The sequence below is a fragment of the Tenrec ecaudatus genome, chromosome 8 (assembly GCF_050624435.1).
Source record: "Tenrec ecaudatus isolate mTenEca1 chromosome 8, mTenEca1.hap1, whole genome shotgun sequence".
Lineage (NCBI taxonomy): Eukaryota > Metazoa > Chordata > Mammalia > Afrosoricida > Tenrecidae > Tenrec > Tenrec ecaudatus.
Genome location: NC_134537.1, coordinates 8,473,693 through 8,490,647, shown reverse-complemented (window position 1 = coordinate 8,490,647; position 16,955 = coordinate 8,473,693). Strand labels below are relative to the sequence as shown.

The following is a 16,955-nucleotide window of genomic DNA, read 5'->3' as shown; positions in this document are numbered from 1 at the left end:
AGAGCAGACGCGGGGGGGGGCACAGGCCCGCCCCCCGCCCCACCCGACCCCGCCCGCTCCCGGCTAACGGGCCCGGGCGCCCGCCTCGGGGAGCCAGCCCTCACCTCGCTCCCACGGCGGCTTCTGGGGGTCGGGGCCCGCCGGCCGCCGCGCCGCGCCGCGCGCTCTCCCCGCCGCCTCCCCGGCAACCACGGCCCCCCCTCCCGGGCAGACCCGGCTCAGGTCACCGGCGGCCCGGGCGCAGGTGGGCGGTGGTGCGCAGGCGCAAGTCTGACGACGCCATTGGCTGCTGCCAAGAGACACCCACTCCCGAGCCGACCAATCAGAATGCGCAGGGTCGCAAGTCGCTTGGCTCTTAAAGGGCTGCGACCCCAAAGTCCAGGGGAGTGGCTGGGGGCGCCCTCACCCACTCCCGCCCTTTGTCTCCCGGATCCCCGGCTCTCCCCGGCGGGGCTGCCAGTCCCGCCTCTGGAAGTGCTGGGAGATTTCGTAACCTAATCGCGATGCCTGCTGGTGCAGCGAGCTGGGCTGGTGTTCAGGGGCGGGTGGGCGCGGGGTGGCAGTAAGACACGCCCGGGGCGTGGGTGCCGCGGTCCGAAAGGCTGGGCTGGAGGTCAGCGATAGTGAAGCCAAAGTCGCACAACGTTCTGCCAACCTGGACGGGGAGCCAAAGTCCGACCCCCGAGGGATCACGCCCCAGGCTGGAGGTGGAGGCGCCCACAGATTGCTGGCTCTTGGCGGACGATGAAGAGACAGAATTTCTTTTTAGTCATTCAACGGGTACCGAACACTGCCTATGGGCGGGGCACTGTGCCAGGTACAATGAGGACCGTGGGGGATTCCTGACACAAAAAGTCACGTTAAGAGAAAACGACAGTGCCAAGAACACCTATCAGTTACACAAACACGTGTCTACATAGAAACAGATACACGCTTCCCAGCCAGGAACGGGATTTTGGAAGGCATTTGCAGCAGCTTCTGGCCTGGAACTGGGGGGCTCAACGGGGTTCTATTGAGAGATTAAAAGAAAACAGACTTTAGAGATCAAAGGAACGGGGGGGGGGGGGGCGGAGCATCACTGAGCAGAATCAAAGGGACAAGACCATGGAGTATATGATAGGAGGAAGGGAAGTTTGGGACAGGGCTTGGCTGATCAAATGTGCATCTTTTAGAGATCACTTTGGTTGAGGGAGTGAGGATCAAATTGGAGAAGGCTCACAGTAGGTGTAGGGAGACCCGCCCAGAAGCCAATTTTCCTGGGCAAGTGAGGATGTTGGGAACAAGATGGCGAAGAAAAGGAAGAGAAGTGGGCAGGCTGCAGAGAGATGTCGCAACAAAAACAACCAGAGTTGGTGCTGAATGGGACATGAAGGCGTGAGGAAGAAGCAGTGAAGGTTAACGCCACTGTTCTGAGGAATAAAGAGAAGAGGATCTGATTCGGGAAAGCATGATCAGTGGTTCCATCTGAAGACGAGTTGAATTCAAGGTGTGTATGAGACTTCTAAAAGAAACTTGATGTAGTAGTAGGTTACTAAGCATTGGGCCGCTAACCATGAGGTTAGTATTTGGAAACTACTAGCTTTTCCTTGGGAGACGGTTGAGGCCCTGGACTCCAGTAAAGAGTTACAGTTTGGGAAACCCACAGTCCACTCTGCCCTAGGGTCTCCATGAGTCAGAATTGACTTGATGGCAGTGAATTGGAAGGTTTTCTGGGCGGCAGGGGTGGGGGGGTGAGTGTTCAAAGGAGCCCTGGTGGTGCAGTGGACTAAGCAGCAGGTTGCTAACCAGGATGTCAGAGTTTCAACACTGAAAGATGAGGCAATTCGTCTGAGAACCCTTTGGGGCAATGCTAATCTGCCTTGTAAGGTTGCTATGAGTCAGAATCAATTCAATGGCAGTGGGGTGGGTTGGGTTGAGTTGGGTTTGGAGACTTCTGGCTGGGTTACCAACATAGGTAATCAGATGTACAGGATGAGGTCACTGCAAAGATCTGGACTGGACATATCCTCATAGCCTTTTGACAATCCTTGGCATATGGCAGGAAACTGAAGCTAAGGGCTGGGCTTTCATGGCCAAAGAAACACTACAGAACTGAAAAGAGAACTGTTACAGAATCCAAGATGTCGCCAAGGATCCTCACCTCCTGGCCTTGACCCCCTGTGAAGTCCCCTCCCCTGTGGAGTCCAGGCTGGCCAGAATGCTATGGAAGTGACAATGAGGCTAGGCTATAAAAGACACTGCTTTGGACTCTCGGGTTGCTTACTTCAGGGAATGCTGGCTGCTTGGCCCTGAAGAAGCACATGCACCTCTACAGAGAGGGCTCGTGGAGAGAAACAGATCTCCGCCTCTTGGTAGCCAGTTCCAACTTGCCAGTGATGTGAGTGAGCCACCCTAGAAGTGGATCATCCAGCGCCACTCGAGGCCTCAGTCAGCTGCAGCGAACATCTGGCTGCAACCTCATGAGTAACCGAGCCAGAACTGTCCAAATTTCTCCTAATTAAGCTACTGGGGTTTGAGGTTGACTTGTTACATGGCAGTAATTAATTAACACGAGAGCCTACCAATAAACCTTGAAAATCTCCCCACATTACTTGGGAGGGAAGGAAGAGCCTGCAGGTAACACAAGGAAGGAAAATTACTAGGATACTTGGGGTTGATAAAAAAAAAAACCACAACAACTCACTGCCATAGAGTTGATGCCAACTCGTAGTGACTCTATAAGACAGGGTAACATGGTCCCTGTGAGTTTCCAAGGCTGTAACTTTTTTAAAAATTTTTATTAGTGGCAGGGAGGGGATGGGAGGACTGGTACGGAGTGGCCAAGGGCAAGGTTACTGAGAGAAATTACTGAAACCAGAATGAAGGCTGAACATGGTAGTGGGACAGGAGGAAAGTGTAAGGAAATAGAGGAAAGGAGTAGGAGGGCATACATAGAGGCCTAAATACAGACATGCACATATGTAAATATATTTGTGATTATGGGGGAAATAGACCTATGTGCATATATTTATAGGTTCAGTAGTAGGGTAGCAGGTGGACATTGGGCCTCCTCGCGCGCATTCCCTCAATACCAGAGCACCTTGCTCAGCTAAACAGTCATTCCATGATATCCACCTTTCCGACATGATCGCTGAAGACAGACGTGTGAGTAAGCAAACGTGGTGGAGAAAGCTGATGGTGCCCAGCTATCAAAAAGATATAGCGTCTGAGGTCTTAAAGGCTTGAAGGCAAATAATAAGTGGCCATCTAGCTCAGAAGCAACAAAGCCCACAGAGAAGAAGCACACAAGCCTATGTGAACATGAGGTGCTGAAAGGATCAGGTAGCAGACACCAAAGAACAAAAACCATCAATATGTGATCACCTTCCCCACATAAACACTGAAGACGAATGTGTGCATAAGTAAGTGTGGTAAAGAAGGCTGATGGTGCCTGGCTATCGAGAGATATAGTGTCTGGGGTCTTAAAGTCTTGAAAGTAAACAAGCAGCCATTTAGCCAAGAAGCAACAAAGTCCACAAGGAAACAGCACACCAACATGTGTGATCATGAAGGGCCGAGGTGACCAGGTATCAAGCACCAAAGGTGGGGAGAAAAATCATATCATGAATGAGGGGAGTGCGTGATGGGGACCCAATGTCCATCTGTAGACAACTGGACATCCCTTGCATAGGGATAGTGGGGAGATGAGTCACTTAGGCTTCAGTGTAGCAATAATGAAACTCACAACCTTCCTCTAGTTCTTAAATACTTCCTCCCCCAACTATCATTATCCCAATTCTACCTTGCAAACCTGGTTAGACCAGAGGATGCACAATGGTACTGATGGGAACTGGAAACACAGGGAATCCAGGACAGAGGAACCCCTCAGGACCAATGGTGAGAGTGGCGATACTGGGAGGGAAGGGGGTGTAGAAAGGGGTAACCGATCACAAGAATCTACATATAACCTCCTCCCTCGGGGATGGGCAACAGAAAAGTGGGTGAAGGGAGACACCGGGCAGTGTAAGATAAAATAATAATTTATAAATTATCAAGGGCTCATGAAGGAGGGAGGAACAGGAAGGGGAGGGGGGGAAAGGAAAATGAGCTGATTCCAGGAACCCAAGCAGAAAGCGAGTTTTGAGAATGATGAGGGCAACGAATGCATAAGTGTGCTTTACACAACTGATGTATGTGTGGATTGTGAGAAGAGTTGTATGCGTCCCAATAAAATGTTCTTAAAATTTTCTTAATAATTATGAGTTCATACATAGAACATTCCATTGTTCAATCACATCAAGCTGTGCTGTACAATTGTTACCACAATCAGTTTCCAAACATCCTTTTCCTTCCTGGACTCCTGAACATCATCTCCCTTTTACCACCACCCACACAAAAACCTGTAACTCTTTACAGGAGTTGAAAGCCCCATCTTTATCCTATAGAGTGGCTGGTGGTTTCAAACCAAAGACCTTGTGGTTAGCAGCCCCAAATGTAACCAAGCTACCAGAACTCCTTTGAGGTTGGTAAGGAGATGGGAAATCCTGCAGTCTATGCTGGGAAAGGACTGGAATTCCCCAAGTACACTCACACTCTTAAGTGTGCTTCACACTAGAGGTGGCCAAATCAACGGATCTGACCTAAATGGGACCAGACCTATAAAAGCCTAGAGCTCTCAAGTGCGGAGACTTGACCTCTCAAACTTCAGGTGCCAATGCTTTAGAATAGGGTCTTGCTCCATCTGGCTAGACTATGTCATGAGGCCCTCTGCTTCCATCACTAGTCATGTTGGCTCCAGGTTCGCAAGTGTCTTCAGAAGTTTTATCTTACAGGATCGCCAGCTACCCCGACACTGCTGTAGATCAGCAGCAACAGCCTAGATCTCTGTATCACCACAGATCTGTGAGAAGACTCGCTCCCTTGACTTTCATGTCATGTCTGCCCTAACTTTCCTTCTCTGTAATTAAAAAAAAATTTTATGAACACACACTTTTCTGGTTTTCCTTTTGCGAGACTAAGTCAAAAAAAATATTGGGACTGGTGTTCCACTTCATACACGCAGGGGCTCTGCTCCAAATAAAATGTGTTTAGATGTGTGTCTGTGGCCAGTGGATGGCTGCGGACAAGTTCTCGTAGGGATATATTTGTCTTCATCTTCTTAGGGTGCATTAAAAAATAAAGTCCAATTGAGACAGTGACTTCAGAGGGGATCTACTGGATCAAGTCAATTCAGGCACAGAGACCAGGCCAGAAGGTTATGGCAACGCTACTGAGGATTCCAAAGTGGTCATCTTGATAGATTTCCTTGAAGAACACAAGACAAACATGGGAACTTATTAGGGAAAAGTTTTAAGAAAGCAGAAAACTGTGTCGGTGAGAAAAAGGCAAGCAAGGTAGTGCTGAGGACTTTTCCCTATGATCATTGCACCTGCTTATTCTTGGAAGGTAGCAACAGCTGTCCTAAGGGAATTTCACTGGGGACACTTAGCCCATCCACCCTACACCAGCTCATGTCCATTTGGGTTCGTTTTGTTCTCCAAACTCAAAGAACATGGAAGAGGGGGCGTGATGTGAGTGACTCAGGGATGTTCAAACTGCTGTTTCCACGTGGTGTAAACCCAAGAAAGCAGAATTGTTTGGGGGAAGAGTTAGAGAGATGGAAACACCATTTTCAGAAGTGTATTTTAAAAAACAACAAAAACCTCAAAACACACGACTCATAGTAACCCCATAGGACAAGGTAGAACTGCCTCGGTTAGCTTCCAAGACCAACTCTCTGTGGAAGCAAAAAGCCCACTTTCTCCTGAATCAGAAGTGTAAAGACTTATTATCATGTCATTGAGAAACAATAGTGTCGCAGTTTTATGATTTTGTTCAAGAAAGATTTTTAAGATTTTGTAGTAACATAGTTTTACTTACCCTCAGGTTATCTCTGGTCCCTTAAATCCTCTCCCGCCCACGGTCCCCGCCCCCCTTCTCCTCTCAGCCTCCTGCCCACTGCCTGGCGCGGAGCCAGCATTCTCCTCAGGTACCAGTGCACGCTTGCAATTAGCTTCCACAAGCGAGGCCTCTCCAAGCTGTACTTCCAGCCCAGAGTTCCACATCCAAGCACCTGGCCACCACGTGCCTCAATTGATCGCCCTCACCTCCAGCCCAGCTGTTGTACCCTACTGCTCCCTATCTCAAGAAATGATAACTCACGCCTCTCAGTCGCCCCAATCAGGACCCCGGGAAGCATCCCTAATCCCACTTCCTCCCAGTGCAGCGCCCAGAGTGCGGACTCCAGCTGCCGATCTGGAGGCACCGGAATGATGCTAAGAGTGCAGTGAACTTGGAAACCGGCGCGCCAGCGACGACTCGGACGTGAGCCGGGGCAGGCTGCCTCCGAAATGCTACTCATCTCGGCAACTGAAACGCTACCAGCAGCGCCGGCAGGTGAGCCTGCTGTCCCGACCCCGCCCCCACCGGAGCAGCCCGGGGTGCGCAGGCGCAAAGTGTTCCTGCTGCGGCTGAGCCACTAGGGGGCTTGGTCCGAGGAGAACGCTACGCAACGTTATCGCGCGTGCGCGTGGATGACGTCACTTCCCGTCGCCGCCTCCTTGGCGGGAGAATCCAATCAACGTCGAGAGCGTTACTCCTCTCTACGGTGGGTTCCCGCGGCGCTTGGGCTTCCGGCCGAGTGGGCTGCGAGTACTGTCCAGGCTTCCCGGGATGTCTGTGGCCTTTGTACCGGACTGGCTGCGGGGCAAAGCGAAAGTGAATCAGGAGACTATCCAGAGGGTAAGTATGGAGGCTTCGGGGAGGCGTTCCTTAGTCCGGGAGCTGCGAGCTTCGGGAAGCTTCTTGAAGTGGTAGGATTTGACCGGCAGGGCTGCAGACGGGATGTGTGGGGGCCGTCGTCTGTCCCGCCGCCGGGAGCAGACAGCCCGGCCTGGGGCGTGCGGTCACCCCGCCGTCCTGACGCTTTTTCTGCCCCTTCAGCTCCTGGAGGAGAATGACCAGCTGATTCGCTGTATCGTGGAGTATCAGAACAAGGGCCGGGCCAACGAGTGCGTCCAGTAAGTACTCGCGCCCCTGCACCTGGGTGCAGGGAATGCCCTCCCAAACCAACCAAACTCGCTGCCATCGTGTGGTGCCGACTCATGGCGACCCTGAAGGACAGGGTCGAACTGCCCCTGTGGCGTTTCGAGGACCGTAACTCACCTTTCTCCCGCGGTGCCCCTGACAGTTTCAAACTGCCATTGCAGCCCAACTGGTCACCACGACGCCACCACGGAAAGACCCTGACTAAGCTTAGTTGAAGCTCATTGTACCGTGGACGAGCGGAGAGCACAGAGAATTTCTTACCTGCCCAGCACATATTGTGGAAACTGGAGCCAGCTTTGGCTGTCTCTACAAAAGGGTTCTTCTTTGGATAAAAGCAAGTGCTGGTGGGGTCGCCATTGGAATTTGTCTTTGGAACATGTATGGAAATGGATTGGTTCTGCTTGGCTTTATAACAGTATAAAATGTTCTTCTGCCCCTGCAGTTGCTAGCCGGTTGCCACCATCTGGCTTCATGTTTGACTCATTAACTAAGTACAGAACTGCCCTTGTGGGTTTCTGAGACGAAATCTTCACAGGAGCAGAAAACCTCATCTTTCCTCAGCATTAGGCTGGTTGGTGGTTTTGAACTGCGGACCTTGGGGTTAACAGCCCAACGTGTAACTTGCTAAGCCACCAGGGATCCCTGGTTTAATGCTCAGTCAGTAGTAAAATTGAGTCACCTGGCATGCGCACATTCCCAGTGGGGTTAAACAGGTGATGACGCTCTGCCTTCTTGCTTGACGTTTCATGCTATAAATGTGCCCATTCCACAGTCTATGCAGTACCACTTCTTTTGTATTTTTGTTCTTTTAGTTGGTTATTTCATTACTCAAAATGGCCCCCGTGCATCATGCTCTGAAGCGTTTTATGGCGGCAGGTAGCCTAGACGGCCAGAGGAACAAACAACTCTAGCTTGGAAGAAGTGCATCATCAATGCCCTAGGAGGAGGTTGGCAAGACTTCCCCTTGTGTACGTAGAACATGTTACTGGGAGAGACCGGTCCCTGGAAAAGGATAAAGTGGAGGAGCAGCAAAAAAGAGGAAGACCAAAAAGATGGATTGACACCTTGATTACAACAATAGGCTCAAACCTTAAAAAAGTGTGAGGATAGCGCACGCAGCACTGGACAATGTTTAATTTTGTGCATAAGGTCTCGAAGAGTCAACGCTTTCACAGCACCAAGCAACAAGCACGAAAGTGCTCAAAGATTGTGCTGTGTTGTAGACACTACCTGTGTTAAATAAGCTTTGTTCAGACATGAGCATAGTGCTGTTGGCTGTGAGTTTAAAGAAATTGGCAGCGTATATTAAATAAGATGGATGTAAAAAGAAGCACACATCCATCCACAGACTAATGGAGAAGTAAATTATGACACATACATACAATGGAATACTACTCAGCCACTAGGGAAAATGACGCCTTGATGTGTGCCATCTAATGGCTGGAGCGGGGAGACATGCTGAGTGAGAGAAGTCAGTCACAAAGGGATAGATAGGGTATGACCTCACTAGTAAAAAGAGGAAAAAACAAACATATAGAGAACAAAGTATTTGTGAGAGGGAGGTGAAAGCTGATGAGAAAATCCCATTGATTAAGGGTAGGATTGCACAACTGCTGGTTAGAAACTGCTGTCAATTAGTTGTATCTATGAAAAATTGACTTGGTGAAAGTTGGACGATAAGCATATTTTAACAAGGACCAAAAGAAAAGAAGAAAGGGTAGCTGCCGAGGCTGCTTGCGTACAGCCCAAAGCCTCATGGCATTTGATTCCTGGGTGTGAAGATTTAGGGCTATACTTTCATGGGACATCCCAGTTAATTGGCCAAATAACATATGTCTAGTGCTTCTACTCTACTTAGTGCCTGGGGTCTTAAGAGTTTTCGAGTGGTCATCCAAGGCACGCAGTTGGTTCCTACTCACTTGGGGCACTAGTAAGGAGAGTCGGGAATAGAAGCAGAGTATGGAACGAGTCGGCCAGTTGCCTTCTTAAACAACTGCCTCCTTTGCCATGAGCCCTGAAGATCTGAAAGGATGCCTGACTGCCGCTAAGGAATATTTTCTCGCTGACCCATGGCCCTACTGGGGACAACACTGGAGACTCGGTGTCAGGATTGGCCCGGTCTGGCCCTGCAACACCGAGGTAAAACACTAAAGGCATGCAGCAGAGCAGGGAGCTCCGAGGAACTGCAAAGGATAGGCTTTGGGGCCAGAGCGTAGCACCCCATCGGACTTATCTGGAGGACACGCCTAGAGGTCAAAAATCAGACCTTGATCTATTTACAGGTTTTTCTTTTTAAAACTTATTTTCTTTTAATTAATTTATTCTTCTCTGGGTCATTAGTTTTTCTGTTGTCATAGTTGTGTTCTCTTGTTGCTTTGTCTTGCTGTGTCTTGTTTTTTGGTGCATATTATTATCTCTGCAGATCGATCTAGATAAAATAGGCTGGATGAATAGTCTGGAGGAGAAAATAAGGGGACCCAGGGTTCTGGGGAGACATAAGAGGGGGAGCGGTGGGGGAAAGGAGGTGGTGTTGACCAACCCAGGGACAGGGGAGAAACAAGTGATCCAAAATTAGTGGCAAGGAGGGTGTGAGAGAGAGGCCTGGTAGGGATTCAGCAAGGGCAATGTAACCGAGAGAAATTACTGAAACCCAAATGAAGGCTGAGCATGATAGTGGGACAAGAGGAAAGTGAAAGGAAATAGAGGAAAGAACTAGGAGGCAAAGGGTATTTATAGAGTTCTAAATACAGGGATGTACATATGTAAATATATTTATATAGGATGGTGGGGAAATAGAGCTACATGCATATATTTATAGGTTAGTATTAAGGCACCAGATGGACATTGGACCTCCACTCAAGTACTCACTCAATGCAAGAACACTTTGTTCTATTAAATTGGCATTCTATGATGCACACCTTCCAACACAATCACTGAAGATAAATGTGTGCATAAGCAAATATGGTGAAGCAAGCTGATGATACCCAGCTGCCAAAAGATAGAGCGTCTGGGGTCTTAAAGGCTTGAAGATAAACAAGTGACCATCTAGCTCAGAAGTAACAAAGCCCACATGGAAGAAACACACCAGCCTGTGTGACCATATTGTAAGTGAGGGTGAGTGTAGAGTGGAGACCCAAAGCCCATCTGTAGGTAACTGGACACCCCCTTACAGAAGGGTCACGGGGAGGAAACGAGCCAGTCAGTGCAGGGTAGCAACGATGGAACATACAACTTTCCTGTAGCTTCTAAATGCTTCCTCTCCCTGCACTATCATGATCCCAATTCAACCTTACAAATCTGGCTAGATCAGAGGATGTACATTGGTACAGATAGGCACTGAAAACACGGAATCCAGGACAGATGAACCCCTCAGGACCAGTGGTGAGAGTGGCAATACCTGGTGGGTGGAGGGAAGATGAGGTAGAAAGGGGGAACTGAGTACAAGGATCTACATATTACTTCCTCCCTGGGGAACGGACAACAGAAAAACGGGTGAAGGGAGACGTCGGACAGTAAGATATGACAAAATAATAATTTATAAATTAGCAAGGATTGATGAGGGAGGGGGGAAATGAGCTGATATGAAGGGCTAAAGTAGAAATAAAATGTTTTGAGAATGATGACAAGAAATGTACAAATGTGCTTGACATAATGGATTGTATGTATGGATTGTGATAAGAATGATATGAACCACCAATAAAATGATTTTTTAATCCCCAGCCCCCTAAAATGGTTTTTTAAAAGGAATATTTTAATCAATTTTCTATTGAATCTTGATCAAAAAGGACATGCAGAACAGCAGTTCAAATTTTCACGGATTCCTGACTTCTGAAGCCTCGGAGGTCATCTGTTGTGTCAGGCACATTTGTACATATATCGCCATCGTCATTTTCTTTTTAATTTTTTGCTGGGGGCCGCAATCTGCTTCTGGAATTATTTCTACCTAGGACAGTCGGGGGAAATTCCATTCTGCCCTGTGAGGTTGCTATGGATCTGCACGGAATTGACAACATACAAGAACAGCTGAAGAGATGTTTTTGAAAACGGTGTTGCAGCTCTACTGGAATACAGTAATCCTGCCTTTCGTGACATAAACACATTCACATCCATGCTCGCTCTCTCTCTCTCTCTCTCTCTCTCTCTCTCTCTGGCAGCTACTCTGATTTTCCTCGGTTGAGAACCACTGCATAGGGTCACATTGATCACTGGCAGTATCTGGCCCCTTAAGTTTTTTCAGCAGATACTTCATAAATACAGCCGAGGGCCAGTTCCTGTGTCCGGTCCTGAGGAATCTGGCCAAGCCTGGTAGCTCTAAACTGCAGAAACTCAAGGAAATGCTAATGATACGTGCTAGGGCTAAGAGTAAAGTCAAGGCGCGGTTGGTTACCAAGGGCTCAAGTAGAAAGCAAATGTTTTGAGAATGATGATGGCAACAAATGTGCTTGACACAATGAATGCATGTATGGATTGTGATAAGAGTTGTACAAGCCCCCAATAAAATGATTAATTAAAAAAAAAGTAAAGCCAAGAAGGTGAGGGGTGGCTATCTCGTGGATGATGTCTGCAGGAATGAACAACATGGAGGTGGCCATGCTGACCGCCTCTGGTTCCGTTGCCATAGGCAAGAGTCAGACTTGCATCCACACTTCATCTCTCGTGCCCAACTGTGTTAGTCCAGGTTGACTAGGGAAGCAAATTCATTGACACGCAAGAGTGTAAGAAAGAGCTTTATGTAAAAGGGCAATTGTATAGTGATAAAACATCCAGATCAAGTTCGTAAGTCACATATTAGCCCCTATGTCTGATACTAGTCCATAATTCTCACTCAGCAGTGGTGCGGGTCTCCACATGCCTCCTTCAGCTCTGAGTGTCTCAACGGCAGGAAAGGGAAGGCAGGGAGGATGGTCTAGCCTCCAGCGAGCTATTTTTCTCCTTAGCGCCTCCAAATGAGATCATCAAGCTGCGACCTGATTGACTGGCTAGACTCCACCCTTTGCTCAAGTTGACAGATAATGTAACTACCGCACTTGCTGTGCCTCCCACACCACTCTACATCCATCCTGGGTTCGAGAATTCATTCCAGTAACCACACAAAATTCTCAGACAATACTCATGGTGAGGGAGTTTATTTGGGAAGTTAATAGGCCACCACAAGTCAGGATCAGCAATCAGGATACAGTCATTGGTCTCAGGCAGCAGTCAGGTGCCTCTCTCTTCTCAGCTTTTCAGCCACATGATAGCCAAGTCTCTCAAGTCCTCAGTTTTCCAACTCCATGGCCTCATGGCCTCTGCCTATATAATGTAATGGTTACACCTTGGGCCGCCAGCCACAAGGTCTGCAGTTTGAAACAGCAAGCTGATCTGCAGAAGAAAGACTGGACTTTCTACTCCCATAAAGAGTTATAATCTCAAACCACAGGGCAGTTCTACCCTGTCAGGTCGGGTTGCTATGAGTCTCATGGCAGTGAGTTTGGATTTTTGCTATATATGGGCCATGAGCCAGCCTGCCTGTCACTGCCCCACAGTTCCCTGGTCTCAGTGCTGTTGCTCTGTGTCACTTCACACAGAGATCTTGGAAGTGCTTTTCCAAAATGGTTCCAGGTGGCTCATCCTTACAGCCAGGGGGCTGGCAGAAAAAGGCCAAATCCCTTGACTAGTGTGCCACATGGCCCTGTTTGCGTCGTCTCACCCAGCCATCTGGTGGGAGTTAGAGACATGGGTGGAAGAACCATATGAAGGAATCTCCCTGCACCACACCCGATGCAGAGCGGAGAGGATGACCTCATGTCACAGCTGGGGACCGCTGTGACCAGGAGAGGGCAGTGAGAGGAGCTGGAGGCCCTGGTCCCACACAGCTTGTTGGGTGGCTCGTTTTACTCTGACTGAGGTGGAGGCGATCGGGGGCTTTGACCACAAGGAAGATATCCTGGCATTCTGCACAAGGATCTTGCCAACTGCTGGGGAGCGGGAGGGCAGAGCCAGGGGACCATTAACATTGTTCAGGCAGGAAATGACAGTGGTTTGGCCGCTGAGGAGCCGCTACGTGAGACTGAGGGCGACTGCCGGCAGCTCGCTGGAGTGTATTGAACAAGACGGCTGGTAGCCCTCACCTGGCAGATGCCATCCTTCCAGAGCCGGCAAGTTTGCTCCCCTGTCTTAACTCTCGGAACCAAAAAAGCCGAACCAAAGCATTTGCTGTCAGGTTGATTCTGATGTGAGGCCATCTCTGTGTCCGAGTCGGGGCTGATAGCTCAGAAGTAGCTCCCCAGGCCTGTCCTCAGTGGGGCCTCCGGGCCATCGAGACCACCGGCCGCTTCCATGAGAGCCGGCCACTTAACTGCTGTGCCACCCAGCGCCTTCTGTTCACCGGGGAGGCAGCAAAGGCAAACTGCTCATTTTTCCTGCTTTTCCTCTGCAGGTACCAGCACGTGCTACACCGAAATCTGATTTATTTGGCTACCATTGCTGACGCCAGCTCAAGCAGCCCTCCCAAACCACTGGAGTAGTCCTCCGCCGACAGAATGGAGACGGGGGCGTTCCCAACTTAGCTGCCGAAAACGGGAACGCAGCCTCTGTGACAACGTTTGTGACGATGCGAAGAAAGCTCGGAGGTCACCATTCTCCTCAGTGCATGCATTTAAGGCCGCAGATCCCTCAGTGTTGACCTGGTGGCGGTGCCGTGGTGTAAGCCATGGGCTGCTAACCAAAGGGTCAGAGATTGATCCCCGCCAGCTGCTTGGAGGGAGAGAGATGAGGCCGCCCACTCATGGACAGATGACAGCCTTGGAAACCCTGTGGGGCAGTTCTAGTCGGAGCTTCAGGGTGGCTAGCCATCAACATTGGGTGGGTTTATTCCATGTTGAGGCAGGTGACCTCTGTGCTAACATGGGGGTGCCCTCCAGCCTGCTGTTTTTGTGTCAGTCGGGGCGGGGGAGAACCTGTGTGGATAACTGGGTGATCAGCAGGGAGTGGGGAGACTCCTGACTCAGAACCTTGCCAAACGGCCCCGTGGCTGGGTACCCCCTCCTGCCAGTCGTCGTGGTGCCTGGAGCCGCTCTTCAGCATGCTTTGATATAAAGTCTGCTTAGCCACCAGAGACAATGTGGAGGTGTAGCACGTTTCAGTGGAGTGAGTGTCCCGCCCAGAAGAAATAAATAAAATAATAATGCAGCACGATTGTCAAGTTCAGAATTAACAGAATGAAGGGGCAGGGGGCTGTGTCTGACAAAAACCTATCCCAGAAGGAAAACCGGTGTTTTCTACCACCAAGCATGCAAGACCCTGTCAAAGGGAGAAAGCCTGAGACCTGGCGAAACAAGGCATTTCTGTCCAGTCCCTGCGCCCGGCAGTTTCCCTGTCGTTCTTCGTCATCACGGCGACGTGGTCAGAACTTTCGGTTGTCTTTCTCCAGATCAGGATCCAGACAGCTTCCACGCGTTGCTCTTGGTTATGCCTCTCAGTCTCTCAAAAGCCTCGAGCACATCCTAGTTTCTGTTCCCCTGCTGTTTGTGCTGGTACCCGTGCTTTCTCCGGAAGTAGACGTTCTCGGGCAGCAGGAATGGTATAGAGGGCACCATTCTGCCAGCGACCTTTGAGACGTACATGAATGTCCCAGAATGATCTAAGTGGCCGACCCTGGTTGGGAGTTGCCACCAGCAAGTTGGTTCCCCAATGCACACAAGCCAAGTGTGCCCCCCCCCCCCACATCCCCAGAGGAGGCAGGAAAACAGAGCAGGCCCCAGAGGTGGACTGCTTATTCCCTGCATGAGGGGAGTATGACCCATTAGTCTGTTGCCATCTGTGACCCCCATGAGAGGTGGATGAGACTGCTGGGGAGCATGAGCTCAGGGAGCAAGCCAATCAGCAAACGCAGCTTCCCGTGTGCGGGGAAGCCTTGAAGGTAAAGGCCTCCCTGCTGGAGGATGTAGCATCCAGGACCGCTATGTGACGTCCCCTTGGCTGTCTCCAGTCAGCTGAATGGGGGCTGATCAAGAATGTCAGAAAGGGGCCCTGGCGGCTTCAGCCATAACCAACCTTCCAACCCCAGAGGGCCCCTTCTGTGGCCTTGCTAGAGCAGCTGATGGGGCTGGCAGTGGTCATGGTCTGGTCCAGCCCTTCCTGTCCTGAGAAAGCCGAACAGACCCTCTTGCAGGACTCAGAACTCAACATTGCTGTCAAAGATCATGGAAAGAAACTTGAACAGCACCCCTGACTAGATTTACACACACAGAAAAGCTCTGCTCCAGGGACGGGTCGTACCCGCTGAGAATGGAGAGAACAGGTTCCTGGGGAGGCGCAAAGGGTTGAAGGTTAGAGAGAGCACCCGGAGACACAGTAAAGCCTGCTGGTGGTCTGCTCACAGGAAAGGAGCCCCGGAAAACCCTATGGAATACAGTTCTACCCTGGCACATGGGGGCTCCAGGAGTCGGAATCCATTCAAAGGCAACTGCTTCAATCGTGACCACATGGCTAGGGAAGAGATGGCTCTTACTGCTACCGCATGTGCCCTTGAACCCTTTCCCCAGCCTGCATTTCTGAAGGTGACCTGAGCGCATTTTGTACAGAGCACACAGAAGCTTAGTTGTTTGTTTTTAGAAGCTTCATTTTAGGGTGGGGTTCTTCACTCAAATATTCTTTTTGAATATCTTCAATTTAAATTTTTTTAAAAACCACATTTACAGACTGCATCACATTCCCATGGAGAATCCAAAAGATGTGCTCTGTGCCTTAGTTTGTTGGTGCTGCTATAATCAGTAGGGAAACTAACTTGTTGGAGGCAGCTTCCAACCAGCGTCTGCCAGGTGGATAATTCTGGGGCATTCTGAGAGTCTCTCGGAGGTCCCTGGTTCCACAAGTGGGTGACTTTAACATTAACTTGATCACTGCCTAGGAGGCTCAGAGTCCAGATTCAGGGCATCAGCTCCACAGCTCTCCTTGTTGACTCATGGGCGTGGGGGGACGTGGGTCCTGATCTCTTCCCAGCTTAGGGATTTCCTGTCGCAGGGCACCTCTCCTCCCATCGCTGCTGGCTCTGTTGCCATTGAATTGGGTCTCTTCATAGCTATAAAGGGGATGGATTTAAAGCCCAGCCTACACTAACACTGTCTCCGTAACATGACAACGAAGACTCACCGCCAGATGGGAGTACGCTGTTAGGCGCCCTGAGTCAGCCCTGACTCAGCCACCTGAGCACAACAGCACGAAACCCTGCCCATCGGTCCTGCGCCATGCCCAGTTGCCGCCATGCACGGTGTCAATCCACCTCCTTGAGGGCCTTCCTCCTTGGGGGATGATAGCCACAGGTCTCATGAAGATTACAGCAAGGTGCCTCCAAACCACTTCCCTCATAGCGACCCTCTGTGGCAAAGTTGAACCACTACAACTACCTACAGAAGCAGAGTGCCTCATCCGAGCAGCCAGTGGGTTTGAACTGCTTGTAGCTCACTGCTTAGCCTGCTTAACTAGGGCTGGGGGCTCAGATTTACAGCATCATTTAGGGGACACAAGTCAATGCCTAACACTGCAACCTAGATGTTCTCTTGAGTCTAAGCCCGTGGTTCTCAACCTTCCTCACGCCCTGACCCTTTAATACAGTTCCTCATGTTGTGGAGCCCCCCCCCCCAACCAGGAAATTGTTTTCATTGCCATTTCATAATTGTAATTTTGCTACTGTTATGAATCGGGTAACCCCTGTAAAAGGGTCATTCGACACACACCCCCAAAGCAGTCGCCATCCACAGGTTGAGAACCGCTACTCTACGACCTTCCTTCCCAAAGCTTTAACAAGAGCCCAGGACCCAAGAGGAGGTATTTATAATTTGTATTAATTGGCTCATTAAAATAATGGTTGAGCATTTCGTGTGTGCTGAGGATACTTCAGTGGGGAAGCT

General features: G+C 50.0%; 2 protein-coding genes across 2 annotated transcripts in view; one reads left to right on the top strand and one right to left on the bottom strand.

Moving 5' to 3' along the window:
• The window catches only part of SEC22C (SEC22 homolog C, vesicle trafficking protein), a 34,867-nt gene extending 34,628 nt beyond the window's left edge, over nt 1–239 (bottom strand). Inside the window, exon 1 of the mRNA XM_075556000.1 lies at nt 105–239. The gene's annotated coding sequence lies outside the window, so the exon portion shown is untranslated. The remainder of the gene's footprint in view (nt 1–104) is intronic.
• A 6,322-nt stretch (nt 240–6,561) lies between these two features.
• On the top strand, nt 6,562–16,736 carry SS18L2 (SS18 like 2). Its single transcript, XM_075555999.1, has 3 exons — nt 6,562–6,759; nt 6,961–7,037; nt 13,484–16,736. The coding sequence occupies exons 1-3, from the start codon at nt 6,691–6,693 to the stop codon at nt 13,569–13,571; spliced, it is 234 nt and encodes a 77-aa protein (XP_075412114.1). The 5' UTR covers nt 6,562–6,690; the 3' UTR covers nt 13,572–16,736.
• The last annotated feature ends 219 nt before the right edge of the window (nt 16,737–16,955 follow it).

What these genes read in the sequence shown, in the direction of transcription:
- SS18L2 (XM_075555999.1), top strand. Translation starts at nt 6,691, where the DNA reads ATGTCTGTGGCCTTTGTACCGGACTGGCTGCGGGGCAAAGCGAAAGTG. An exon ending in ATCAGGAGACTATCCAGAGG is followed by an intron (nt 6,760 to 6,960) that starts GTAAGTATGGAG and finishes CTGCCCCTTCAG; the next exon opens with CTCCTGGAGGAGAATGACCA. An exon ending in CGGGCCAACGAGTGCGTCCA is followed by an intron (nt 7,038 to 13,483) that starts GTAAGTACTCGC and finishes TTTCCTCTGCAG; the next exon opens with GTACCAGCACGTGCTACACC.